The following is a 27,055-nucleotide window of genomic DNA, read 5'->3' on the forward strand; positions in this document are numbered from 1 at the left end:
TTGAAATTGATTAAAGAGGGGCCATAGCCACCCGCATGAACCCTGGAACCATAGCCCCAACCACGGTAAGCAGAGTTAGAACCATGGTTGGATCCCGATCTAAAGCAGATCTTGTTCGACTTCAGGAATTTCTCATTCAACTGCAACCTTGAAATCTTAATATACGGAAACCTTAGAAAGTACTTACATGGAGTACATGCGGTTCCTGAATAGTCCGGCCTGCAACACTAAACCTTACTCTATCTTTTTTATGTACTCTATCCACTTACCCACATTCTGTCTCCGTTTCAATATATCTGCATGCAGTAATCCATGCTAAATCGACTAAATCATTCTACTTTGTTGACAGCCCCCGGATCACCAATAATACACCAGACATAATATCAAAGCCTTGGAATTATCATTTTCTCCCTGATATAACCCTCATTGGGCAAGGGGTCAAGGTGGGCCGTGGACAACTGTCAAGCGATGCGTTGGCACTTTTCGCCTCTACAACGTTGTATACCATCACCCAATTAATATCGGATAGATCGTCTAGCGGAACCTGGGCAACGCATATGAGCAACTCTGTCCAATGGCTATCATCGCCACTGCCCACATCACACCCAACCACCCTCACCTCCTTGAAATTTGTCTGCTGACTAGTAGAATTCGTATATAAATCAAATTACCTAGAAAAGACGGTCTGCTGTGCTCTCCCTATTTGGGCGCTGTGCCACCCAGATAGAACCCAAATCCTGTCCAATGGTTCTTGAAGAACCGAAGAACCGAAAAACCAAAAGGTGGTGAGTTATCTGTGCATACGATGCGATCGGAAATTTATTGCGGATATGCGAGGTCACTATCTAGGTATCAAAAAGGTAAAATAGACAAAACTCAAGAAGCTTCAAGCTTCAACCCTCAATCAAAATATTGTAAAAATGGGAAATCGTGCCCGCCGTGCCAAAGTCACAAAAATTAAAATAATCCAAGCATCTCAATATACGTGATTTGGTTCCCCCCCCCCCCCACCCCAAGCAGTGTAATTGCCATGCGCGCCAGCCCCCAAATTTTTACCGCTTACCCCCTGACATGGACGACGCGTTGAGGGACGTTGTCCCCGATGCACCATATGCAGGAGGCGGTGTGGCGTTGGGTGACGCACGCCGCACAACAGGGTCTCTGGCGCTCAAGCCAGAAGGGCCCGAAGCAGACTCCACAGCGTTAGCTGGAACCTGGCCGCCGTCACCACTGCCAACGACAACCTGTTGACCGTCGCGCATTTTTCCAACGACCATTCCCTTGGCGACGGATTTCAAAAGTGCGCGGCGACTGACACCCGTGGCGTCGATGTAAACCAATCCAACGTTCTTGATTCCGCCCGTCAGGTTGGTTGCGACGGAGCCTGCCTCATTGCCGTAGCGGTGTTCGATCATAGAGCTGGCCGCGCCGGCTCCGGAGAATAGCATGTTCCGGGCGCTCTGCTCGATGCCGTCGGCCAGGGTTGAGAATGCGATCATTGATTTGTTTAGCACACCGGGCTTGTATTCTGGTGGCGGGTTGCGCCGGTCGACGCCTTTGTTCCGGCCGGATTCTTGCTTGCGCGCCAATGACGCACCTAGGTTCTGTGCAACCTTCCCAACCTGTCCGACTGTGCGAGCAGAAATATCCGCTGCTCCGTTGGAGAAAGTGCCGACCTTGCGGATGCGCGCGTGAGTGGCGTCTGAGAATTTCACAGGCTTGACATTCGGCTGCGTCTTCTTTTGGAAACTCTCTGCGCCGCTCGCGATGGCACTTGCCAGATATGTCGATCCAGTCACGATCAGACGAGATGCTGTAGCTGAACTTTGAACGAGTGTCGAATTCTTATACGCGGGGTGCCGGGCCAACGCCAGGTATTCTTCAGAGACATTGGTGACGCTGACTTTGTTGCCTTCACCTTCTGCGGGGAGTTCAATCCCAACCGGTCCTGTTTGTGATATATTAGCCAGTTGCTAATTGAGGACGACTATAATTCAACACTTACTTTTAGAACCAGGTTTCACGTCAGCATCCTCAACCACATTGTATCCATCCCCTAGCTCTCCGACCACACTGCCGTTTTCTTCATCCACGAGTACAATTCTCCCATGCGCATCTGCATTCTTTCTATCCGGGGTCCCAACGTAACCCTCGCCGGGTGCGTAGTCAGCTGGGTTATAAGCAGTATAATCCTGGGCCTTCGGTTGCGGGGCGCGCTCAAGGAATGCAGTGCACTGTGCAAGGATGGATTCAAAGGTATCAATATCATCCTGAGACACATTGCTGGGGCCTGTGCCAATGCCAGGGAACTGGATACGAATGAACGCGCCAGCATCGGGACCCATGTCCCAGCGGGGAATCAGATAACTGTCGGGAGGTTGGTGAAAGATCTGTGTGGTCGCGGGTATGGCAATATCGAGCTCAGGAGGAAGGTATAAGTGAAGATAGAAATCCTCTTCCGGTGAATCTTCAGGCCATTCTGTCCCAGGGCCAGCAGTGGCGGTATTGGTGGGGACCATTAGCAGTGATAGGGTTTGGGGGCCGGACGGCGTGAGGTCCTGCTCCTCTCCATCTTGGATATGGAAAGCACGGATATTATTGACGCTGTATAGCAGACGGGGATCATTTGCTGCGCTCGCCATCGTGTTGGTCGCTGTCACAATTAAACACTTGCGGCTTTCAAGGTTGCCCGCAATTTAAGGTGCTGATAACACGCTTATGACGTCGTGTCTGTAACAATGGTTGATAAGCTGAGAAAGAGGCTTGGGGACAACTCTTAAGAACAACAAGAGGAAATCAGGATCGTTGAAATAGGAGAAGGAAGTAAATTTATTTTCAGACTTAAGCCAAGGAGGGGCTTCTTATGAGATCATCCATGGATGTCTGGGCGCTTAGATAACTGAGGGATGACCCTGCCCGGGGCGGGACAGAAGGAGGCTGTGCTACGCCACACTATATCAGCACCGCCACATAAAACCTAGCCACACTTTGCGGGTCTTGGCAAGGTTGGAATTGCATCTGGTTGGTTAACATCGCCCATCCATAACATCACCTGGGCAGCAAAACTTGCCTCCCGAGGTCATTCCTCCAGATGTCCACATTCCAGATATTATCTGATTTACATCTAGAAACTCCCTCTGCCTACGATGTGTTCAAGGTCTCTCCGAAAGCACCTTTTCTTGCGCTCCTGGGAGACATAGGAGTTGTCAGAGACGCAGGCTTCATTACATTCATCCAAACCCAGTTGCGCCAATTCCAAATCGTTTTTTTCCTGTTAGGGAACCATGAGCCTTACAATTCAAGCTGGGAGGAGACGAAGCAAGCTCTCCGTCAAATCTCAGCGTCTGTCGATCATTGGCGTTCAACTACAGGGCAAGATGGAAATCCGCAAACTATGGGCTCTTTCGTCTTCTTAGATCAGACTCGCTACGATCTCTCACCAGACGTGACTGTCCTTGGGTGCACACTCTTCTCACGAGTGAGCGAGGTACATAAGGAGCAAGTCAGCTATGGTCTCAAAGACTTTTACAACATAAAGGACTGGACGGTTGACGATCACATGGCTGCTCACGAAGCAGATCTGGGCTGGTTAAATGGACAGGTTTCTCATATCACTGCCTTTGAGCCTCATCGAAAGATCGTGGTTTTTACGCACCATAGCCCAATCACTCAGGATCCACGAGCAGTTGATCCAAGGCACGTAAATAGCTCGCTGTCGTCGGCGTTTGCTAGCGATCTCTCAGGGCAGGAGGTTTGGAAGAGTCCGCTAGTGAAATTATGGGCATTTGGGCACACGCACTTAAATGTCAGTTACATTGAGGAAGGTACTGAGAAGATGGTCGTTAGTAATCAGCGCGGCTATTACTTTTCTCAGGCAATGGGATTTGATGGAGAGCTGGTAGTTCGAGTCTGATACCATACATTCACAACCAATTCGTACTACATGGAGTGAGGTACGATATCATCAGTTGAATGAGAATAATCTGCGTACTTCATATGCTATATCCAACCTTGGGTTAATTATATATGGAAAACTCCATTTCAAAAATTGAGCCTTCTACCGCTTTTCCCGCCCTCTATCTACCGAGCTTGAAAAGTGGACAGAATATCTAGAAATAAATACATCTAAAAAGATGACCAGGCCACATAAGCGGCCGACCATTCTTGTATCCATGGATCGAAAAGTCGGTTTGCACCTTTTATACCTTCTTCAACATGTATATTCTTCTGGAAAAAGACCATTTAAGATAAGCAACTTTTAATATTTCATCGTGCAGTGCCATTTTTCAATAGCATTTCGCGGTAATTTGAGACCTATCTTAGCCTGACTTCACCTCAATACGATCTCTACTATATATGGCAACTCGTCGTATTAATCACGATTCAAAAAGGTGCCGTGTCCTTGCACGGCGCCTTCTCATTGAGTATAATCAACACAATAGAAGATCCAGAGGTGAACCAATGAGCCCCCAAACCCATCTAACTAACCCACATATATTACTCATGTTCTCCCAGCGTGCTATTTTCTAGTATCAGATAAGCATAGTTCCAAATCACAATGGCACAGTTGCACGTGTGGCCTGGACAAGCTGGACTAGGCCATGAATCGCCATGATAGTTGGGCACCGGGCATTGAGGTGGCCCCTCTTCATGCAAAAATGGCAGGATCTGGTTTCCTTCTATTTCCACATAATCAGTTAGATTGCAAAGACAGACTTACCCAAGGCTTCTTATGCTCTTGAGTTCGAAATGAGACACCCATATCAACAGGATGGGTACGTAGACCAACGACCCCGAACCCGAATGGAGGTGTGTAGATAAATATGGACCAAGCCGTATTTGGGTATATTGCTGACGGGATTTGTTGTTGCGTCCGATAACTTCGGCGATGTTCAGGGCTAGCCAAATCTTGCTTCCCCGAAGCGTAAAAAGACTACAAGACATAAAACGTTAATATTCTGCATGAAATACCACCAGAAGAATTGAACAGACGTGATTGTAGGGAAGAGTTTCATTGCTATGAGTGTGATAACCCGCTGCTCTGCATTCGACGACTTTGTATCTCTATGGCCCGGTGGACCATATGTGAGCCGCACGCGGAATCCAGATGAAGAGATAATGCACACCAGCAGAGTCTCCGAAGTCATCACACCCATAAGTTATATACTCACGAGAGAAGATGGAGAATGGGGAATATAATATATGGGGTCGCAATTACCTTTGGGCGCGAGGGAGCTTTGCGGGACTCAGCCATGATAGCTTGAGCGCTACCGGGACTGACCATAATGACGTGCAAGCGGGCGATATTGGTGCCGAGGGCGCATCGGCAGGGAGGGGGATCCATCAGGGTCAGCACAACCAGTGGAACGGTCTATCTCCCTTTAACGATGTATGAAAGATGGAGGGGGAAAGATAGAAGGGGAAAGATGGAAGCGGAAAATATGGAGGGAGGAAGGACCCGGGGAGGGAAGGATCGAAGAGTGTGTGTGAAAAGGCTACTAAAAAGACTTTACAATCCCTCATAAACAATATTGAACAAACTCACTGCACGAGTACCTGCTATATGCCCGAACTTCTCGAGGTCTACATGGTTGGAGATGGTATATCGGCACGTAAAAATTGGCTTCATGCGTCCATAGTCATAGCAAGCGCTATGATTGGAACTAAATTCTGATCAACATTTTCCCCGTGGTAACCCGGTTTTCCAAGTCTCTATGGGCCTGCTCTATCTCTTCCAAAGAGTAGCCGTGGCTGTGCTTTCGGACCTTCCACTTTCCAGTTCGCACCATATCAAGAGCCTCATTGCCATATCGCTCGAGTCGCTCTCTTGTACCGATATAGTTTCGCAAAGTGGGTCGCATGATAGACGCGTTGTTTTCAGTCAATCTTTCAATGGAAAAGGGAGGCACTGGACCACCTAAAAAAGCCAACTCCATTAGTTGTCAATATATCTCAGGGCCCTGGCTGTACCTACTGGCACTACCAACGAAAACGACTTTGCCAAAAGTTTTGACTGCCGCAAGGCTACCCTCCCAGGTATCCTTGCCAACGCCATCGTATACCTACCACTTCATTTTAGCTCAAATCATCCAACGCGTATTAGGGTTGAACGGTTGACTTACCACATCAACACCTTCCCCATTTGTCAATTCCCGCACTTTCTCGGCCCAGTTTATCTCCTCTCGATAATCAATCATATGGTCCGCTCCATGTTGCAGTGCCAGGTCACATTTCTCTCGTCCCCCAGCAGTTCCGATTACCAACGCACCCCTATCACGAAGAGCTTGGCAAAGAAATAGACCTAATCTTCCCGCAGCTGCATGCACAAGAACGCTGTCACCAGCTTTCACATTGAAAGACTCGTTGATCGACACCAACGCTGTCATACCAGCCAAAACCACACCCGCTGCGTCCTCGTCCGCAACACCTAATGGAACCTTGATGACTTGGGTGATTGGAACTGCTGTGTACTGTGCATAGCCACCTTGAGCGATCCATACCACACGGTCGCCCTTTTGGAAACCGAATGGATTGTTCTCCGGCGCTGCCTCGATAAATCCAGAAGCTTCTTGGCCCAGGATCAAATTCGGGCCTTGGGGGGTAGGGTAAGCACCGGTTCGAAAATACACATCGACGAAATTCACGCTAGCAAATGTGTTTCTCACAATGACGAAGCCATCCTTCAGTTAGGGAACTGGTACCTTATCTGAGACTTCGAAGCCTTCGGGTCCGCCGAGCTTAGGTAGAATGGTCGCCTTCATATGGGTAAGGGTCGCCATGGTGAAGATGATGTGGTAAGGTGACTTTGCATGAGTTTAAATATCCCATTTTGTCCTCTCGGTAGCAAAAAAAAAGAGTTTGTTTTGTATATCTCGGCTATTTGGAAAGAACCCTAAGTTGGACCGATGTCACTGTCGCCACTGCCGACTCACTCCCGAATGCCGACTGCCGATTTCCATCCAGCGCGGCAAACCAGCTGAGTGCCAAAATCTGGGGGATCTACTTTTTCCGAGTTCGGTTAACTGAGAATATCTACGTTAGCATCCGGGGGACGTTCCTATACTGTAAGGCAGCGGGTAAGTCAAAAATGGTATTGATGTCATTAGCTCGTATCTGATATAATATGCTTGGAGAAGACGAACGGGATCCAGCAGGCTCTCCCTAAATACATATTTTCCGAATGGCAGTTAATATATATAAACCAGGAGATGTACAACATATACGTTGAAATATCAATGATCATTGAAAGATGAAGATCATCTGGAAGAGGAATAGATGAACAGCCCCACGGGGGCTTGGCGTTGGGCACCTGGGCAACGTGATGGTCACTGACTTTGAGATTGCTGCCTTCGAGGCTATCGCCTCGGAGGGGTTCCACTCTCTTATAAATATAGCACTGGCTGCAAAATATTCCCAAAATATTCCCAAAGTCTTCAACAACCATGGCTCCCCTAACAATCATAGTCACGGGCAAATCATCCGTCACCCACGCCCCAGAACGAGGTACCCTCAGATTCTCAGTAAAGGGAAATGGCCCCGAACAAGACAAAATCGCCAAGGAAGTGGCAACCTCATCGACCAACCTACAAAAATGGATGAAATCAGCCTTTTACATTTGGAACGACGATCATCCCGAGGCCCCTCTGACACAATTTTCATCCACGAGTATCAAAACCTGGACAAAGTCGACAGATAGAAACGAACAGCCCGTGCCAAACCCACATCATGCCAGTATATCCTTCAAAGCTGTCTTCCGAGATTTCACCAAGTTGAACCAAGCGATCGAAGAATTGCTGGTTTATCCCAAGGTCGAAATCGACAGTCTGGATTGGAGTCTCACAGACGAAACTGGCCGCCGACTGGCTTCGGATGCCCGCAAATTGGCACTGCGTGATGCCATCAAACAAGCCGATGACTACTCGGAAGTGCTTGAACGCTCTGTTTCGGTGGTAGAAATTACCGACGAAGGAATGAGTCCTTACAGGGCTACTCACAGACACATGGTGGCTGCTAGTTTTGGTGGTGGTGGGGAGGACCCTGCGCCGCTGGACCTCACGCCTCAGGACATTGATGTAGAAAGTCAGCTCAATGTCACTTTCAAAGATGTGTCGGCTGCTTGAATTTGTTCGTTCTTTAGCTTAGCTAGTGAACCACAATCATCGGTTACACTGGATTAAATTGATTCATGAAGATTTCTTGAATATATGATATATCTGAATTGTTACATTCGAATGTTTCTCTTATCCTCAGTTAGCATTAAAAACCTCCCACATTAGAGTGTCAAAGTCCGGAGCCCCGCTGAAGTCCATAAAGCCCCCGGGCATGGAATCATGCAGCCAACTCATAGAATCATCATGCGGATCGTAATCATCCATAAATGAGTTCAGCGGCAGACCTTCAACATCAGTGTCAGCACGAAGAGTAGAAGACAGCTCCCCTACCTCATTGGCAGTCTGTAACCGTTGTGCCCTTCCTGTGCCGGAAATTGATTGGTTCTTGCCTTGTCTGGTCGAGCATGAAGGGGCTTCTAAGCTTCGCAACTTGATAAGTCTCTGAACAGTCGCACCGGATAACTCGTGGATGCAATCCCTTGCGCGCTTAGCCTCGGCCCAGTATTCTCCAATGCTGCTTAGGATATTCAGGCTGATGCTTGTGTCGGCGACCACTTCATCAATCTTCACCTCGGATGCAACTGGTGGCAGCCTCCACAAGCAGTGTAGCATTATCAGTGTGCTCAAGAAGACAGAGTGAACAATGAGTCGGCTGTATAAAAGAGCTTCCTGTTTATAAAGATCCCCGAACCCGCGGAGAAGATCTACGGCATGCTGGAAGCATCGCGCGAGCGTCTCTTCCGATGGCTCGGGAATCCCGGGGCTAGGTCTTAGCACCAGGATCATCATTTCGTGATACTTTGTTTCGCATATTTTGGCGATAGCATCATCTTCTGGTCCACGGGGGATGTCTGCAAGCCAAGTTTGAAGGCGCTCGATCATCTCCTTCTGCCACAGATGAATGTCGGGTACCGGTGGGTAGGCATATCGGGGAGGATCTCTGCAAATGCTGTGCATGACATATTTAATCTCAGAGTTGATGCGGGCTAGTTTGAACAGGTGGATAGAAAATGTCATGTGAGAAGTTGTGCGATTTCGCGAGATTTCGTCGCAATCTGACTCTGAAAGATCACTGTCAGAGACATCTGAAGGGAGCTGAAGGTACTATTAGCTAAAGTTTGTTGGGGAAACAACACATTATCAAACCACTTACCCGAAGCTCACATGCTTCGTCTCTCACCCCGATCGGTCGCCCCATCATCGTCCCTAACGTACGATCAAAGCTGTATACAACCCAGAATATGCGAGTTCGCATTTCCTGCTCCAATAACGAGATGGAGAATGTCGATGATGCGCGAACATCACGCTGAAGACCCAAGTCAATAAGGGAACCTAAACATTGATAATTCAGGCTCCAGACATTGATATCGCACGATGGATTATGAAGCCCATATACCATTAGCAAGAGCAGACTCTGCAGTCCTTCCAAAGAGCCATCGGCACATGCACGTTCGAAATACTGGGTAGCTGAGGTATAATACCCCTCGGCCGGAAGAGGAATTCTAAACCGTCTAGATAGATCCGAGGCTGCTATTGCAAGCACCATATAGACATGAAAGGCATCGGCTGAGTTTGGGGGTGCTTCATTGCTATACATTCTCTCGAGTCTTGTCATGTGGGACGGTTGGTGTAGAAACGGGTATACGAGGTGCACCGAGGCAAAGTACTTTGAAGTCAGCTCCACGGCGTCTTCTTTGCGACCTGGGAGTGGTGCTGGGCTGTTGAAAAAATCGGACGAAAGTGACATTGGCTTGTTCGCATTGCCATTATTTCCCGATGGCCCCGTTCGCCGGCCAGCACTCGAAAATATAAGGTTTGCTAGGAAATATCCGCTTGACGGACCAATGTATCGTGGCTCTCCCGAGGAGAGAGAGACAAGCCCAATCTCATGGGCCGGTCTTGGATGTGCCCGAGTTGGTTGTGGGTCTGCTGTCCCATGTTGTAGATGGTGAGGTGTTATTGACCGACGAGTGCGAGGGCCCTGTGGCGAGGTAGACTCGATTTGAGTGCTTTCCACCGTAGGTTCGAGTTGTGAGATATCCAATAGGTCCACTTGCGGGCCATCCTGCAGCTGGACCGTTGGATCATGTTGCTTTACTAAAGACTCTAACCACTGCACTCGCTTTTGCAGATTCGCAATGTACCTAATCAGCAGTTAGTATCAGAAATGACAGAGAAGCGGGGTAAGGAGTATTCGTGTGATTGACGGATGACGATACGTACGTGCGATTAACCTCCTGTTTACCATCGTTCACACAGGCTACATTGGCCTTTCTGCACGATGCGCAGCGGGGAAGATCCCCGTCACAGCGGATTTTCCGTCGCTGACACCTCCGACAGGCGGCGCGGTTCCGAGACCGCCGCGGAGAATCCATAACAGAGGTGACCGGATCCCTTGTAAGCGCTGGGGTTGCTAATTCATGAATATGACAAGAAACCCGGAATCAACAGTGTTGCTTGGAATTAAAAGTCCCTGCAAAGAGGAAATTACTGGAATCGACGAGGTTTGGGTCAGAACGGGAACCTTCCGCCAAGGACGGATGGCATCCGTCGGGTGCGTCACTTAAAAAGAGAACTACATTTCGATTTCTGCCAGTCTATAACCCCATCATTCTTTTATTTTTTGATTAAAAATAAAACTGAGATTCAAAATGGTTCTTGTCCACATTGGTATGGTTCATCCGCGATAACAACCAAATACCTAACTAACCTTGAATAGTTCTGTTCAAGTTCCGCGCGAACGTCGGAAACAAGGTGAGGCAGGAGTTCCTTTCTCAAATTAAAACACTCAAGTCTTTGTCTTGTGTTAAAAGCCAAAGACTTGTTGTTGGGGGGCCCTCAATCACAACCCCAGTTGAAAAGAGCAAAGGATTTCAATATGCTCTAGTGAGCTACCACGAGGATCGAGCAGCATTGGCTGAGTATCAAGCCAGCAGTGAACATGAAAGGTATGAAATACCCCTTGAATCATTGGACCTGATGGGAGCTTATGTTTTTCTAGGGTCACAAGCACATACTTCATTCCTTATAAGGAGGATTTGGTTCGGTTTGACTTTGAGACCGATCAAGCCGACGAAACGCTGCTTGGGTTTTGATATATCCGATACCAACGTCAGTTATAGCCGTGGATTTATGCAAGATCAAACTTCACGTGTTCTAGAGGCACTGGGCAACATAGACATACATCGTACAAAGTATCATGTGGAGAAAAGCAAGGGTCTGTCTCCCTAGAGTGGGGTGGGGGCACATGTTTATCAAAATGAGAAAAGAGTGGACACTAATATCTATGGTGTTGCTCTATTATATATTTAACAATTCAATATCCCAAGGTGTTTGCTCACTTCCTCAATCACGTCTTCTCCATTTGTCTCAGTAGAAACCCTGGCTAGGATGTGCTGATCAGGACGAATCAGAATCCCTCCACCGTTAACCAACTCATCAGCGAACCAGCTTTGCCTGGCAATTTCAAAGTCCACTCCCAACCGCCAGGTATTAAGATTTAGACCAATCACGTTGAAGTGCTTCTGCAAAAGTGCAATGTGAGGATTTTGCTGCTCCTTCCCCAAAATCAAAGTCCAACAGTCGGGGCCACAGAGATCCAGGGTACTCCACTGGCAAGCGCGAACCTGATCTGCGTCAAGCTCCCTGACGTAGGACACATCGACCGGCTCCTGAGGCAGCGAAGAACGTTTGGCTGCCTGTGTCTCCGGCGAGAGGTGACCTGCGAAGCTGATCCAAGCATGAGGCAAGCGCGCCCCAGGCACAAATTTCGGAGAGTAACGGGAAGCATGAGGAGGTGGCTTGGTAGCCTCATACACATATCCAATATGAAGCTCCAACTATGAGCAAGAGTGTGAGCAAGACTGGCCTTTTATAGAAACCGGAAAAAGCAGACGAAGTCACTTACATTATCAAAATGCTCCCTCTGACCTTCAATACCTGCCTCAACCTGTGTGCGCTGAGCCGGATCCGCCAATGCTGCCATCATATTCTTTCGCGCTTGCATAGCGTCTTCGACACCAGCGGTCTTGAGACTTTGCAACAGTGCAAATATCTCCTTCCCGTTCTTAACGCTCTGCTTAGAATAGGAATCCGCAACGCCGCGTCGTTCGGCAGTGTATGTCGAAAGTATAGATTGCGTCGCCACCCCCCGGTGAACCAAAGCAATCTTATAAGCCAAGTTGTGAACATCTGCAAGACCACAATTCAAGCCTAGTCCACCAGTTGGGGGAAATGAGTGAGCAGCATCTCCAGCCCTGAAAGAAACCAAAACATCAACAAGGAACACACAGCGTCAATATCCAATTACAAAAACTCACAGGAAGATATTTCCCTCCTGGAATGTCAAAGCAACTTGCCGACGGAAGACCCAGGGGCGATAACTCAGGATATCAAACGGAACGCCATCTTTACCAATAGCACTGCCGATTTTGGCCCTGCACATATCTTCTGTCCACGACTCAACCGGGTACTGCCCAACGTCTACCTGGCTGATATGTACCTGGGTCCCATCGAGATCATAGCCGATAATAAAGCCCGCAGCTATAGGGTCCATTATCCAGTACAGCATACCGACACGGTCACCAACGACGGGTCGCAGATTGGCATTGAAATGAATGGTCATCATTGTCTGGTCTGAGTCTTCGCTCTCAGACTCAATACCGAGCAGCTCGCGAACCTTGCTTCTACGACCATCACAGGCTATGAGGTGACGGGACTTTGTGTGATAGAGTTGTCCAGTCAACCGTTCCTCAATTGTCGCTATGACTTCATTTTCAGTCTGATTTTCAGTTAACCGCGTCCCTTCATTAATACCAAAAATGGCCTGTGTACTTACCTGCTCCACGGCATGGATACTGAACCCCTTGATCAAGGTAATGTTGGGATCCTTTGCAATAAAATTGGACAATTCTTGCTCTAGCTCTGGTTGAGGTATATTATGGATCATCTATTGTTTCAATTGGTCAGTGCTACTACCATTATTCGCTCACTATAGGGGAAAGATACCTCTGGCGTATCATTCAAAACCCCAGGATCCATACGCTCATACGGGAGCCTGCCGATCGCATCTCCGCAAAGATTGGTGAGAAAATTCACCGAGGAGCTATCATCTCGCGAAGTGCCTAGCTGGCGCACGTGCTTCTCGCCTAAGTCAAATTGACGCAGTATTTCCAAAGAGCGAGGATTGATCGCGTGGGCTTTTGGAGCAGCCAGACGCTCAGGATAACGCTCGATGATCAATGATTGAACTACGCGGATGATGTCAACAAAATGTTCCTACCGACATCTCTGCAAACATACATACCACCGAGTCGAGACAGAAGGAGGGCCTGCAATAGGCCAGTAGGACCTCCCCCCACAATAAGCACGGGCACAGAACTTGGTAAACCAGAGCCACCAGTCTGGTGGGATGCAAAGTCTCGAGACGGAGCCATGATCTTTGTCCAATGGGTCGCGACTTATCTTAATTTCTTCCGGAATAACTAGAGCACTGGCTAATGCTTTGGTTTCACTTTTCAGATGCAGAACTTATGCCGGGGACATGTATGGTAGAAAAGCTCAGTGGAAAGGAAATCCCAAAGCCAGCCAGAACATGCATCGAAGCAGGTGCAGATCGGAACCCAGGGGAATCCACAGAAATATAGTAGCGTATTCGGGGGCGAAGGTGGGATGAAGAGAAGCTAACTATCTTTCACACGCACTCAGCCCGTTATTACGACACCCACATACATCCCTGCATAGCGCAATACTAGTTATCGGGCTAGACTTGTGATTGGTCCCCAACAATACAAGGATGCCGTGCAAGACACCAAAAGAATGTATCAAGCACGTTTTGGTTGGATTTCTAGTACCGATACTCTGCTACTAGTCTGATGTACTCGATATTGTCTCGGACTAAAAGGGAGTGGCCACTATTTACTATACTCCATGTACTCCGTACTAAAAAGGGGATTCCCGCGTTGTTCCACGCGAGGGGGTGTTCAAAATCATCGTCCCCTCCCCCTGATTCACTCCTCGACACTCATCCTTATTTTTCCGCTCTATATTTTGGAGCACCCTCTTTGACATCTTCAATATGTCGGGTGGCTCACCACACGGGCATGGGTCCGAGAAGAAAGTCATAGAGCAGATCCATGCCGCACCTGGAACAGAAATACTGTTCGATGATAGTGATAATGGAAGTATTTCTGAGCGGCTTCACCAGATGAAGCATCGTGAAACAGGCGATGGCCGCATGTTATTGGTCCCACAACCTTCGATGGATGATCCAAATGATCCTCTGAACTGGTCCACCACGAAGAAAAGCTTGACTTTCTTCAATGGATGTTGGTTTGCGTTTATGGGTGCTATTACAGGTCCTATCATGGCAGCTGGTATGTATCTATCATCTATCATATCGATTATATTGAGACATTCTAATTAGTATTACAGGTATGATGCAATTATCTGTCACCTTCGGCAAGTCCCTCCAGGAATTGACATATGCAAACGGAGCTTGCTTAATCAACCAGGGTGTATGGAACTTTGTTTGGATGCCGTTTGCCGTCAAGTATGGCCGCCGTCCCATCTACATATTCTCGAACTTGCTCATGGCCATCGCCTGTGTCTGGTTGGCCGTTGCATCCATTAAGACCTACACTGCTTTTCTAGTTGGACGCGCTTTCCTAGGCGCTTTCCAAGCGCCTATCGAGTCAATTGTCCCATCCACAGTGACCGATATGTTCTTCTTGCATAACCGTGGAGAGCTAATCGCCATCTACGGACTGTCTGTCCTGGGAGGTAATGAGCTGGGACCTATGTTCTCCGGATTTATCGTGCAGGCACTTGGAATGAACTGGGCGTTCTGGGTTGTGGCCATGTTTGTCGGTGCGAGTCTGATCTCCATGTTCTTCTTTATGCCCGAGACCAAGTTCTGCGGACCCCGTCCCGATCCATTCCAACCCACCACAGTCAATGCGGATAAAGACCAGGTGCTAGTTCAAAAATCAAGTGCAGTTCCCAAAAAGACCTTTGTGCAAGAACTCAAGTTCTGGAACAGTGGAGATCCGGATGTGAACCTCCTCCACGTCTTCCTCCGCCCATTCGTCCTCTTGGCATATCCCACCGTTCTCTGGTCATGCTGCATTTATGGAATGGCTCTTAGCTGGAATGTCATCCTCGGCGCATCAGTAGCGCAGCTCTTTGCACCCCATCCTTACGGATTCAATTCCAGTGACCAGGGTCTCTTCTTCTTGTCGCCCTTCATTGGCTCCCTTTTCGGTGTGTTCTTCTCTGGCCCAGGAGGTGATTGGATTGCTACCTTCTTTACCAAGCGAAATAACGGTGTTCGTGAGCCCGAGATGCGGCTACCAACCTGCCTGTTGGCGGCGTTCTTCACATTCTTTGGTGCGCTTTGGTTTGGACTTTCCTATGAGCACCAAATGAACTGGGAAATGCCTGTTGTGGGGGCCGGTGTTCTCTCGATAGGAAGTCAAATGGGAACTACGCTCGGAATGAACTACGCCCTGGATTGTCATAAGGAGGTAAAGAACTTTCCTTTTCAGCTTGGACCCGACTCTTATAGTGCACTTGCTAATCGTTTCCATTTTTGAATTTCCAGCTTTCCGTCGAGATTATGGTCACCATTGCTGCTTTAAAGAGTTGCATTGCATGGATATGGACGTGGGTGATTAACGACTTCATCACCTCTAGCGGCGTTTTGAGTGTCTTCATGACAGTGGCGGTTATAAACGTCGTGGTGTACTTGATCTTCATTCCATTCTACCTCAAGGGCAAGGAGATCCGAATTTGGTTACACCAGAAAGATTTTCTCCAGGCGGCTGGTATAATCTAGGAATAGGTGGAGTATGTATGTGTCCCTGAATTTACGCAATTTTTCTACATATTTAGATATTTGGTATATACAAGGATGGTAGGCCGCTTATGCGGCCTTGGTCTTTTTTGGATGTTCGTTTTAGCTGTACACGAAAAGCATACTTTGCGCAAGAGACTTTTCTATGTTTAACCATTGATGGGTAAATGTAACTTTCAGGTGCACCTTCCTAAGTAGAAATCTGCCACTTCCAATGTTTTTTCTCTATATAGTATTATCCTCGCTTCATTAATTCTAGTTTACACAGAAAAGGTCTGTATTTTAATCACAAAAAAAAACCCCTGTTCTTTCTGATTTCTACACCGAGCTAGTCCACAGGCTCATACGTTGGTTTTTATAAACTCCCCCGTTTCCGCTTCTATCCCTATCCCCGTCTACATAGCTTAGGGTTTACCTCGGTGCCTATCTCGGCGCTCATCTCGGCGCTCATCTCGAAATCTTCCTCGGGGTCTGTCTTGTGGGGCCTGTCTCGGTGCCTAGCACGGCGGTAATATGATAGAACATACTGTAGCACTCACAGTGGGGATGTCTAGTAGCTGTGCATAAGCAAGTGCTAGGAAAGAAAATTACTTAATCCCAGAAGAAGAATGCATCTTGACTCCGAATCACTGAGGTAAGTAGATGAGATGGAGAATTTAGGGACTGCCGAATTGGAGAGCAAATATTCGAGTTGTAAAGACGCTATCGCGTCGATGGAGAAACTGAGTTAATTTCAATTTTTATATGGAACGCAGTACTGAAAATTAGGGGGTTACAAATATCAATCTATATATTTTTCTCATCCCTGGTGTTTTTAGCTTCAAGTAAAGTTCGACGGGAATGAAGCATATCAAATTCTAGAGCGCACGATATATACTCGATGGTTTTAAGATATGTTACCATATTCGGTTCTCGGTTATATTTTGTGCCTTTAAATTAAAACCAGGGTCTCACTTTCCATCCCAAATCCCCACTACGGCCCGCCGATCCCATGTCTTGGTGGGATGGCCAGCCGCCCTGGGGTATATAGGACCAGGGGGCCGTGGCTACAATGGAATACTCTACGATTTATTTCAATGCCATGCCCAAAGTGAGGGGTAAGACCTACCAGTAACCACTTTACGCAAGCCACGGAATTACTTAAATACATACGGAGTAGACCCGTGTCATTTAAATTATGCCTTGCTTGGTTCAACGGTCGATCACCGTTTGCCTCGTTAAGTTTACCATTCGTGAAGGATCGTCGTTTTCTCACTTGCTGAACAAACCCTTATAATCTAGTTTCATTAAGAAGATCCACATGCTATACGGAGTCGTGCATATCTGTAAATCCTTGTTGCTTGGCTCTTCGCTACATACGGAGTAGTCGATGTCGTTTTAACCCTTACTCGATGTTGACATGCACAATGACCGAAACCGCTTTATCTTGCTTGTGCCACCACTTCGGCTCCTGTAATGCCATGTAAAAGAGAAATAAGACAAATAGGATTCCAATTTATTCACGTCTACCACCGCTGGTCAAAATATCACACCAATGCAAAGCTAGGGATCTGCCCTAGCACAAACATTTTGCGTGAGAATGTTTACTATTTAAGGCTCATCCCTAGAATCGGCACCTGGCTTTTTACTATGTAAGTACTCCGTGAACAGGTAGGTAATTAACTAATTAGCTGATTAAATTTATTATGAGCAGACAATTTGTCATTGGACGCACCAAGATAGAAGACCCTTCAGTGTAATCCCTCCGAACTGTGAGATACCCTGGTGTCTTTATTGAAAAATCGCGCTTCTCCATATCAAGTGTCGACGGGAGGATCGGTCCCTGTTCCTGTTCACCGTGAAGGCTTTTATTGGGGCGCATTTAGGCGGTTTCTGAGTGGCCTGTATATGATTCTGGTGATACCAGGCATATGGATCCAGTTTTGACTTGGCCATTTTTAATTTTGCATCTTCTCTTGTTTTTGCGCTATACTGTGCAAGAACGTGTAAGCGCAGTACATCCCTGAAGGCCAGAAATGGGTCGAAATAGTCATTCTGCGGTCATCCTCACCGTTTCTTGGATAGAAACATGCATTGGCTTATTCATTTTTAGCCTTCGGTTCCTGAGTAACTGGAAATTCGTGGGGCGGTTTAGGTGGGACTTTGCTCTCGCTGGTTTGACGGTAGTGAGTGTGACGTTTTGTTTTGTACATGAGAAGTCTCGATTCCAAGGCATATGCTAATAAGTGTCTTTTCTAACAGGCGACTGAGACTATTGCTCAGGTGTTCCTACAGCTTTCAGTCAATGCTGGGATGGGCCGTCACTTGAATGATCTGTTGAAATCGCAGATAGTTACAGCACTGCACTGGTCATGGGTATTCCAGTTACTCGCAATAACTGCCAGTATGCTAGGAAAGCTTGCGATTCTGGCCTTCCTTGTCCAGATTCGGGGTCGGCATGAGAAAAAGCCGTGGTTCTTGATCATTCTGGGTTTTCTGATTGGCGCAATCAATACCACTGTTCTTGGAACAATTCTGGGTCAATGCAAGCCAATGAACAAGTTGTGGGATGATAGTGTTGAAGGGACATGCAACCCGGGGCGCAAAGTCAATCAGAACTATTCGTTCTTCCAGGCTAGTAAGTTTTCACACTACATCAACACAGTCAAAGGTTGAGCCTCTGCTAACGAGCTAGGCTTCAACACACTTAGCGACGTCTTGTTGGCAGTATATCCAGTTCATCTCTTTTGGAAGCTCCAGATGAAGCTGCGGATCAAGGTCGTCTTGTCCATCCTCATGGGGCTGGGCTGGATGTAAGTCGATCCCATCAATCACTTCGGCTTTCTCTAAGTTAACATTCCTCCGAATTCAGAGCGGCAGTTTGCTCCGCTGTCAAGACATATGAACTCAAAGCGTTGACCGAAACAACAGACATCACCTGCAAGTTGCAACCCACAATTTCACCTTGAAAAATGCTAATTATCATATTTCCAACAGACGCTCAATCCCATCTCCTCATCTGGGCCTCGACAGAAGCTTGGATCGTCATCATGGTCGGCTGCATACCACCCATCCGACCACTTATGGACAAGGTATTGCAGCGACTGGGTTTTACCTCAAAGAAAAAGTCGACTCCCTACCAGTACTATGAGTCGAGCGGACACGCAGCATATGGCACAAATAAGTCCAACCTGGCTAGCCACTCCAATTTTCAGTCCAACGCATATGGGGGGAGGAAGAAGCCATCTGAAGATGACAACCCGGGCTGGATGGAGCTCGGCACATTTGGTGGGACAAATGGAAGTGAAGAACATATCGTCAATGGGCCAAAGGGTGTTACAATTAGAACCGACATTGAGACTCGTTTCGAGGATGTGGAGCGTCACGGCGGCCCGTCGTCAGGGGATAGTAGCATCTCTGCTAAGTATCCGATCCGTGGGCGAATATAGCCTCTGCTGAGTATTCAATCCGTGAGTATAGACAAGATGTTCAAAAAGTTGTTCAATGGTGTTCATTAGCAAAGGTGTGTTATATTCTTGGTTGATACTTATAGTTGACCTGTTCATGGCAGCTGAGGTTGTACCTATATTTTGTATTGTAGATAGTTTAATATGATGCCGAGAACATTAAGATTGACAACGATATCTAGAATATCCCAAGTGTGCATCGCCATGACATACAGCGTACATTCACAGATGTTCTTAAGGTTGCTCCCTTCGTCCAGGCCTAGGTTAAAAATGTCCCCACATCCCCGCGGATCCCCAACGCCGCCGATAACCGACCTCGGCTCACAGCGACCCTCGTGATTATGACCTTTACCTCCCTCCCGAGGTCACTTTTCCCCCCTTCCTTTTCTTCCTCATAGCATATTGAGCCTATTATCCCTTATTTCACAATGGCTTCTATTATTCGCGCGTTGCGGCCTTTGTCGCGTACCCCCTCAGTCCGCCTAGCGGGTAAACGACTAGCTGCTGGCCGGCCCGTACAGAGGTACCGTCTAACCCAGACGCGCACGAATACTATTAAAAACGCATTCGCTAACGAATTTTTTCCATTACAGCGCATATGCATTCTCAACCACCCCCCGCCGGCGGGAGGTCGACCTCTCCGAGTTGACACCGACGCCGATCACCCTCCTGTCCGAGACGGAATCACTCATGGCCGACTCGGTATCGAAGTTCGCAGCGGAGCAAATCGGCCCGAAAGTACGGGAAATGGACGAGGCTGAGACCATGGACGCAAAGGTTGTGGAGCAGCTCTTTGAGCAGGGCTTGATGGGCATTGAGGTGCCAGAGGAGTTTGGCGGCGCTGGGATGAACTTCACCGCGGCGATCGTCGCGATCGAGGAGCTGGCACGCGTGGACCCTAGTGTCAGCGTGCTGGTCGATGTTCACAACACACTGGTTAACACCGCGATCATGAAATACGGTGATGCCAAGGCTCAGCGTACCTGGCTGCCCAAGCTGACTACCGGCACTGTCGGCTCGTTCTGTCTCTCCGAGCCTGCGTCTGGCTCTGATGCCTTTGCCCTCCAGACTAAGGCTGAGAAGACCGCCGATGGTTATAAGCTCAATGGCTCTAAGATGTGGATCACCAACTCTATGGAGGCTGGTATCTTCATCGTCTTTGCCAACATTGACCCGAGCAAGGGCTACAAGGGTATCACTGCTTTCATTGTCGAGAAGGATACTCCTGGCTTCTCAATCGCCAAGAAGGAGAAGAAGCTCGGAATCCGTGCTAGCAGCACTTGTGTGCTCAACTTTGACGACTGTGTCATCCCCAAGAGCAACCTTCTCGGCGAGGAGGGACAGGGATACAAGTACGCCATTAGTGTGTTGAACGAGGGCCGTATTGGTATCGCCGCTCAGATGACCGGTCTGGCTCTCGGCGCCTGGGAGAATGCTGCACGGTAAGACTTTTACACAATGCAGACCCGCATATGAATCCAATCAGCTGACCACAATTAAAGGTACGTTTGGAACGACCGCCGCCAATTCGGCGAGCTCATCGGAAACTTCCAAGGCATGCAGCACCAGATCGCGCAAGCCTACACTGAGATCGCCGCCGCCCGCGCTCTCGTCTACAACGCCGCCCGCAAGAAGGAGGCTGGCCAGGACTTCGTCCAGGATGCCGCCATGGCTAAGCTGTACGCTTCCCAGGTCGCCGGCCGGGTGTCCAGCTCTGCTGTCGAGTGGATGGGTGGTATGGGCTTTGTCCGTGAGGGCATCGCTGAGAAGATGTTCCGTGATAGCAAGATCGGTGCTATCTACGAGGGTACCAGCAACATCCAGTTGCAGACCATTGCCAAGCTTCTCCAGAAGCAGTACACGAACTAGACGAGATAGGGTTGAAGGCCTACCTCAATGGCTTTGTTTATAAATAGTTTGATTTTATGCACACTGCGGCGTATTGTTTGTTTCTCTTATGGGTATCTACCCAACGCCCCTTTGGGGGTTACAAAACATGAAGAGCCACCATGGGCCATCCCTGTGACCATTTCAAATTTGCTCCACTGAGATGTATAAATGCCAAACTGTGTACACAAGAGTAAAGGAGCAGCGCAGATGACGGCCCCAGTCATGCCAATGTGCCCAGCCTTATTTGTATATCCATCTCCAACGAGGGTATTCCGGCGTGGAGTTCAAGTTGTTGGCTTAGTGGTCGCTCATCGAGTCGTATGTTGTAGATCGACCGGAGGTGGAACCGGATCTTCACTGTCAGCTTACTTTATTCGCTCGGCACGGCTGTTATTTCCCTTCTTATTTTTCTTTTTGGTGGGAAGCAATTTCAATCACGATTTCCGCGACGATTTTGGAATCAGAGAACAAGTGTTGCCTTGAGATCTATAGCATGGATCAGTATGCATGCTCGTATCGAGGTTCTTGAATGGAAGTTACATGCCTTGAGAATGGATCGAGGGTTCCACATCCCGGCCTCAGCTCGCAAGACGTTGTGCTTCCACCGAGGATAGAATGTCCTTGAATTCCCTCAGGTGCATGGAACTTGCATTATTCATGACGGTGGAACCCATGGATACTCGTATGCCGGATCCGTCTGTTGCGATTGAGGCATTGGTTGCGGGTATGTTGCTGTGGAGGGTTGGTAGACTCGGGCGGGAGTTGGTTGAGGAACGGAACCGGCACTCGACATGGAAAGTGACCGGTTGCTGTAAGCGAACTGAGAGAAAGACGTTCCGGATTGTTGCTGAGGTGGGTGTATTCCTTGATGCATTTGACCATCTATGGAATATGGCTCCATACGATTCGGGAATTCCGCGTCGGAGGCTGCACCGAGCGACGGCGATCTTGTGGGCGGATATGGTTGTTGCCAGTCATGCTGATGAGACTCTTGACGTGATGCTAGAAGGCCCGAAGGTCTTTGAGCGTGGGATGTTGCAGTGAAGTGTGGCGGTAGCAATGCCCCTGTTGTTGGGATGCCCGGTAATGCACTACTCGAGGCTTCGTCCAAAGACCACTCACTTCGAAACGGAGCCATCGGTTCGTCGGGTGATGCAAACTCCGGTCGGCCAGTCAAAGAAGCAACTTGATGCTTCAATCGGATCACTTCATTCTCAAGAATGGCGTTGTGTTGTACGAGTTCATCGAATCGTTCGTTTTGGAGCCGCATCTCCGCAATCTGTGACTGGAGCGTAGAGACCTGAGCCTCAAGTTGTTCTATATGCTCCTTGGTGCGTTGACGAATGGAACGCTGGGCCTCTCGATCGTTGGCACGCTTTCGCTCTAGTTGTTCCACTGAAAGAGTCGAGACTTTCCTTGTCCCCGATCGAGACTCACGCCTCTTCACAGGTGGTTCATCTTGAGAGCTCATGGTTATTGGTTTCCTCGCACAGCCGACAATCAAGGCGAAGCTCCCCTCCGTTGCCCAGAACCTTTCAAAGAGAACCCCCCGCTGGCGACCATGGACCCAGCACTGGAGCCTAACATGAGGGGAAGTGGTGGATCAGTGATTTTGAAAGATCGTGTGTGGGTGGCTCGAGACTATTTCCGGGCCGAGCAGGGATCAAGGCAGAACATGACAGATCGTGCGTATCCAGGGCTAAATTAGCTTGGTTGACTATACGGGGGAGAAGAAAATAAGATGTTGCTGCGCCTGGTATAGCTATGGATACTTTCAGGGGTTCATTATAACCTTCTCGGCAGCGGACTGGCCTTGATAAGACCATAATATTGTGAATCCCCAACATGCATTTCGCTTTCTCTAGATTGATTAACAAGCCAGGCAAATCTCCCGATGATGCGGCGAAAGCCAGACCCCTAAGCGCCCAATAAGCGTGGAGAAATAGACGAACTGTGTGGATAGTTACGGAGTACGGGCCATGGCTATAGCGTTCTCTTTTCAGCCACTACGGCGAGCCCCCATTCGCGAGGTCCGCTTTTTTTCCGATTCCCGCCAAGATGAATGAGCTGCCACTCGAGGGTCTTACGTTGCTGTAATGATGAGCATTTACTATATACTCCTTTTCCATTTTTGACGCCAAGGGCTACAAGTTGATGATTGTTGATCCATCAAGTGGGGGGCCAACAGAAAAAGCGCTAAAATAATGTTGTAGGCTTCGCACCATCAGGCATTCAGAAACCATTGATGATCCGCGTCCTTGTGGAGATTTGGACGGAGGGAACGGCGGACAAGAATCCTTTGGCCCCCGAAGTCTGAACGCCGATCGTCCCCGATGATTCGGCTCTTCCAGATACCCAGGGGGTCCCGAGATATTATTTGGATATATAGATATGTAAGTATGCGAGCAAATTAATACATCCAGAAGAAGAGTATCTGACGCAGCTGTTGTTTGAAGAGCATTCATCAACAATTCACAGCGAGGTTTTGACTCTCCTATTATTGTGGTGTTAATGTGCACTATGATCCTAGACTTTAGCGGGGGGGCGCCTGCAAATCTCCTATTATTAGAGCAATAGTCCGGTCCAGCGGAACTTTGGAGAGCCGGACGACCTTTACATTTTGATGCCTCTGATCCTATTGACTACCTAGGGAATTTTGCTAGACCCTCGGAGAATGATCCAAGCATGAGAGCACAATGCTTACCGATGTTCGACGAATAATTATCTGAAACATACACAGGTGCCACGCCACGTCAACGAGCCTACAACATATACTCCGTACGTGCAATGTAATTGCCATCTAACTATGTGGAGATATGCAAGTGGGGATCGGGCACGGTCAAAATGGTGGCCCTACAGTTTAGCCGGCGTATGCGGACGTTCGCACTTGTTCTAGACACGGTCCGTGACCCCCGGTCGATCATTATTGATCTGATGCCGGATTTCAAGTCAAACCCGTCGTTCACCGTGAGCCCCATGGAGTAACCACCCTACATTTTATATAGTGGCCAACCGCCAGAATACGCTTGCTTCATTCTAGTATGTAGGAATAGAAATACGCAGCCACAAATTTATGTCACTCAACTAGAAAGGACTCGCGTTCACGACGGGAGTTAAGGTGACAGCCAGGGCATGTGAATAATGTCGTTGACAGTCTTGCGAGGAAAATATCGGAGATTGTCTACTACAATATGCTAGTTAGAATATAATTAGGTACGATGTATCGGTCTTCGCCCCATATTGGGTGATCGACTGGGGGGTTGTCGGGCGAATCATCAATAAGACATGGTCCCAAAACACCCCGCAAGATTTTTTTTCGAAAATGAAAGTTCTGACATGCTTTGCCTTTATTCCAGATCATTCTCTACTTTGTAAATCGCTACCTATTCTTAAAGCATAAATAATCAAGCCAGCTAGTGTCCCAAAAGTTGCCTCGACCCTTTGAACTAGCGTCCCACAATATAGCTATGAGGAACTAGTCATCGCCGGAAATTTCCGAAGATATAATAATATATAACTCAAACAACCATCCAATTTCGACAAATCATTACACAGGCCTGGACCTTTGATATGTGTTCGCTCGAAATTAGACGAACAAGCCAGGCGAATTACCCTATACGGTTAGTCTCACATTTCCAGGAACTGACCCATACTACACGTGATATCAAGCGAAGATAATGGGTCTAGTCCAACCAATGAGATAACGCTTACCAGACTTTGAGACAATCTTAAATGCTTGGCAACAAATCTCTTCTTTGTCAAATGTAAACTTGTATTGATTCACATCCTCAAGCATCAGTCTGACTTTTGCTAAACTAGAAGGAACAAGGAAGGAAAGATTACACTCACTCAAACTTCCTCTTTGTCTTGTTTTGTCATCAAACATTAACAGTCATTCACTTGCCACTTCGAGTTTGAATTTTCATCCAAGCAATTAACTGCAGTTTTCTTGAAAAAATACAACATCTTGACTATCATGGAAGGTCTTCAACTCAGCAATGACACTCAGTTGTACTCAACTATGGCTGGGAAGCTGGACTCCAAGCTTCTCAAAGCCCTTGACGTGATGGGGTTTACCAACATGACCCCTGTCCAGCAGCGTGTTTTGAGCGAACTTCCCAGCTGGCGCAGTGACTGCCTTGTCCAGGCTAAAACTGGAACCGGAAAAACCCTTGCTTTTTTGTTGCCTGCATTGCACTGCCTGCTCCAAGGCGATTCCGCGCCACCCAAAGGCAAGGTCGGCATCTTGATCATTACCCCAACCCGAGAACTTGCCCAACAAATTGCAAAGGCGTGCGATCAATTAACCTCGCAACTTCCCACTCCTCTTGAGTGCCATGTTGCAGTCGGTGGAACGGCCAGAGCATCTGCTCATTCGCGCTTCATGAAGGGCGCACCATCCATTCTTGTCGCCACCCCTGGACGCCTGTGCGACTACTTATCTCAAACTCCCACCGCTAAGAAGCTGTCTAACATTCAAACTCTGGTCTTGGATGAAGCCGACACGATGCTTGAGAGTGGCTTTATTGCTGACGTGAAGCGAATCCTCCAGCTCATCCCACAAAAGAGCACTGGGTGGCAAGGCATGTGCTTCTCAGCCACTGTCCCACCCAAAGTCAAGGATGTGGTCAATATTGTGTTGAAGAGAGACTACACCAGCATTTCCACCATTGATAAGAATGAAGCACCTACGCATGAGAGAGTTCCCCAGTACCACGTGCTGATGCCGTCTGTGGCAGATACCTTCACTACACTTGCCTCCCTGCTTAAGCATGAAATCAAGAAGAGCTCGAAAATCATCGTGTTTGGTGTGACTGCACACATGGTTGCTCTCCTCGCAGGGGTCTTCTGCAAGGGCATGGTTCATTTGAAGGTGTTCGAGATCCACTCCAGACTCAACCAGGGTGCTCGCACAAGAACCACGAATCAATTCAAGGAGGCCGAGGCCGGAATCCTGTTCGCTTCAGACGTTATCGGTCGTGGTATGGATTTCCCCAACGTCGACTTGGTCGTCCAGGTCGGTTTGCCATCCAACGGCGAGCAGTACGTTCACCGTGTCGGTCGTACCGCCCGTGCTGGCGCTGACGGCCGCGCTATCATTCTTCTCACCGAGGGCGAGTCGTTCTTCATGAAGAACAACCGCCACTTGCCCATCAAGCCCCACCCCGATACCGAAGCCATCAATGCCGGCGCTCCTTCATGCTCCAAAGCTGTCTTGCAGGCCATGTACACTATTGAGGAGGAGTCAAAGCAACGTGCTTACTCGTCTTTCATTGGTTTCTTTGCTGGATCGGGTCTTCTGAGACAACTTCGTCTCGACAAGGCTGGCCTTGTTCAACTCGCCAACGAGATGGCTGTCAAGGGCATGGGATGTCCCGAGCCTCCCCCAATGGACAGAAAGGTTATCGGCAAGATGGGTTTGAAGGGTGTTCCGGGTTTCAACTACGCAGACCCAAATGAGATGTCCCGAGGCGGATCCTCCAGACCTCGCAATTCTTCCCGAGGTGGCAAGAGTCGCGATGCACTCAGCCCCGGAGCTGGGCAAGGAGACCGAGGCGGTATTGAGAAGCGTGGAGGAGGCCGCGGAGGCCGTGGAGCACGTCGTGGTGGCAGTGGTGGACGTGGAAGGCCGAGATCATGATTCTTTCGCATATTGATGTCAAGCACAGCGTGCTAAAATGTTATTATTCATAGACACTAGAGACTTACGACCTGCTACACAAAATTCCTTAATCGAACCCAAAATTACTTGCGAA

General features: G+C 48.4%; 12 protein-coding genes across 12 annotated transcripts; 7 read left to right on the top strand and 5 right to left on the bottom strand.

The window, feature by feature from the left end:
* Positions 1 to 1,052: 1,052 nt before the first annotated feature.
* On the bottom strand, positions 1,053 to 2,642 carry N7455_003330 (senescence-associated domain-containing protein; the record flags this gene model as incomplete). The annotated part of the gene is made up of 2 exons (XM_040959326.2): positions 1,053 to 1,948; positions 2,006 to 2,642. 2 exons carry the CDS (start codon positions 2,640 to 2,642, stop codon positions 1,053 to 1,055), a joined length of 1,533 nt encoding a protein of 510 aa, XP_040810260.1.
* Positions 2,643 to 3,091: 449 nt separating this feature from the next.
* On the top strand, positions 3,092 to 3,913 carry N7455_003331 (Ser/Thr protein phosphatase superfamily; the record flags this gene model as incomplete). Its single annotated transcript, XM_040959320.2, has 1 exon — positions 3,092 to 3,913. The coding sequence occupies one exon, from the start codon at positions 3,092 to 3,094 to the stop codon at positions 3,911 to 3,913; it is 822 nt and encodes a 273-aa protein (XP_040810242.2).
* Positions 3,914 to 5,663: 1,750 nt separating this feature from the next.
* Positions 5,664 to 6,779, bottom strand: N7455_003332 (quinone oxidoreductase family protein; the record flags this gene model as incomplete). Its single annotated transcript, XM_065604461.1, has 4 exons — positions 5,664 to 5,917; positions 5,975 to 6,062; positions 6,123 to 6,680; positions 6,702 to 6,779. The coding sequence occupies 4 exons, from the start codon at positions 6,777 to 6,779 to the stop codon at positions 5,664 to 5,666; spliced, it is 978 nt and encodes a 325-aa protein (XP_065462952.1).
* Positions 6,780 to 7,442: 663 nt separating this feature from the next.
* N7455_003333 (SIMPL domain-containing protein) lies at positions 7,443 to 8,120 on the top strand (the record flags this gene model as incomplete). Its single annotated transcript, XM_040959308.2, has 1 exon — positions 7,443 to 8,120. The coding sequence occupies one exon, from the start codon at positions 7,443 to 7,445 to the stop codon at positions 8,118 to 8,120; it is 678 nt and encodes a 225-aa protein (XP_040810269.2).
* Positions 8,121 to 8,246: 126 nt separating this feature from the next.
* N7455_003334 (Zn(II)2Cys6 transcription factor) lies at positions 8,247 to 10,486 on the bottom strand (the record flags this gene model as incomplete). Its single annotated transcript, XM_040959312.2, has 3 exons — positions 8,247 to 9,206; positions 9,265 to 10,255; positions 10,335 to 10,486. The coding sequence occupies 3 exons, from the start codon at positions 10,484 to 10,486 to the stop codon at positions 8,247 to 8,249; spliced, it is 2,103 nt and encodes a 700-aa protein (XP_040810177.2).
* A 276-nt stretch (positions 10,487 to 10,762) lies between these two features.
* Positions 10,763 to 11,206, top strand: N7455_003335 (Dabb family protein; the record flags this gene model as incomplete). Its single annotated transcript, XM_040959377.2, has 3 exons — positions 10,763 to 10,781; positions 10,831 to 11,059; positions 11,113 to 11,206. The coding sequence occupies 3 exons, from the start codon at positions 10,763 to 10,765 to the stop codon at positions 11,204 to 11,206; spliced, it is 342 nt and encodes a 113-aa protein (XP_040810202.1).
* Positions 11,207 to 11,419: 213 nt separating this feature from the next.
* On the bottom strand, positions 11,420 to 13,549 carry N7455_003336 (uncharacterized protein; the record flags this gene model as incomplete). The annotated part of the gene is made up of 6 exons (XM_040959362.2): positions 11,420 to 11,950; positions 12,019 to 12,367; positions 12,431 to 12,891; positions 12,949 to 13,059; positions 13,119 to 13,360; positions 13,417 to 13,549. Coding segments are annotated over 6 exons (1,827 nt in total), but the record flags the coding sequence as incomplete, so codon positions are not given.
* Positions 13,550 to 14,187: 638 nt separating this feature from the next.
* Positions 14,188 to 15,945, top strand: N7455_003337 (uncharacterized protein; the record flags this gene model as incomplete). Its single annotated transcript, XM_040959310.2, has 3 exons — positions 14,188 to 14,485; positions 14,544 to 15,634; positions 15,712 to 15,945. 3 exons carry the CDS (start codon positions 14,188 to 14,190, stop codon positions 15,943 to 15,945), a joined length of 1,623 nt encoding a protein of 540 aa, XP_040810250.2.
* Positions 15,946 to 17,978: 2,033 nt separating this feature from the next.
* N7455_003338 (uncharacterized protein) lies at positions 17,979 to 19,391 on the top strand (the record flags this gene model as incomplete). Its single annotated transcript, XM_040959380.2, has 5 exons — positions 17,979 to 18,128; positions 18,205 to 18,580; positions 18,638 to 18,755; positions 18,815 to 18,882; positions 18,940 to 19,391. The coding sequence occupies 5 exons, from the start codon at positions 17,979 to 17,981 to the stop codon at positions 19,389 to 19,391; spliced, it is 1,164 nt and encodes a 387-aa protein (XP_040810271.2).
* Positions 19,392 to 19,837: 446 nt separating this feature from the next.
* Positions 19,838 to 21,278, top strand: N7455_003339 (acyl-CoA dehydrogenase; the record flags this gene model as incomplete). The annotated part of the gene is made up of 3 exons (XM_040959357.2): positions 19,838 to 19,932; positions 20,003 to 20,851; positions 20,912 to 21,278. 3 exons carry the CDS (start codon positions 19,838 to 19,840, stop codon positions 21,276 to 21,278), a joined length of 1,311 nt encoding a protein of 436 aa, XP_040810247.2.
* Positions 21,279 to 21,954: 676 nt separating this feature from the next.
* Positions 21,955 to 22,770, bottom strand: N7455_003340 (bZIP transcription factor; the record flags this gene model as incomplete). The annotated part of the gene is made up of 1 exon (XM_040959299.2): positions 21,955 to 22,770. One exon carries the CDS (start codon positions 22,768 to 22,770, stop codon positions 21,955 to 21,957), a length of 816 nt encoding a protein of 271 aa, XP_040810267.2.
* A 2,505-nt stretch (positions 22,771 to 25,275) lies between these two features.
* Positions 25,276 to 26,940, top strand: N7455_003341 (DEAD/DEAH box helicase; the record flags this gene model as incomplete). The annotated part of the gene is made up of 1 exon (XM_040959321.2): positions 25,276 to 26,940. The coding sequence occupies one exon, from the start codon at positions 25,276 to 25,278 to the stop codon at positions 26,938 to 26,940; it is 1,665 nt and encodes a 554-aa protein (XP_040810264.1).
* Between the last annotated feature and the right edge of the window lie 115 nt (positions 26,941 to 27,055).

This window comes from Penicillium solitum, assembly GCF_028829755.1.
Source record: "Penicillium solitum strain IBT 25940 chromosome Unknown utg000001l_segment0_segment0, whole genome shotgun sequence".
NCBI classification, from domain to species: Eukaryota; Fungi; Ascomycota; class Eurotiomycetes; order Eurotiales; family Aspergillaceae; genus Penicillium; species Penicillium solitum.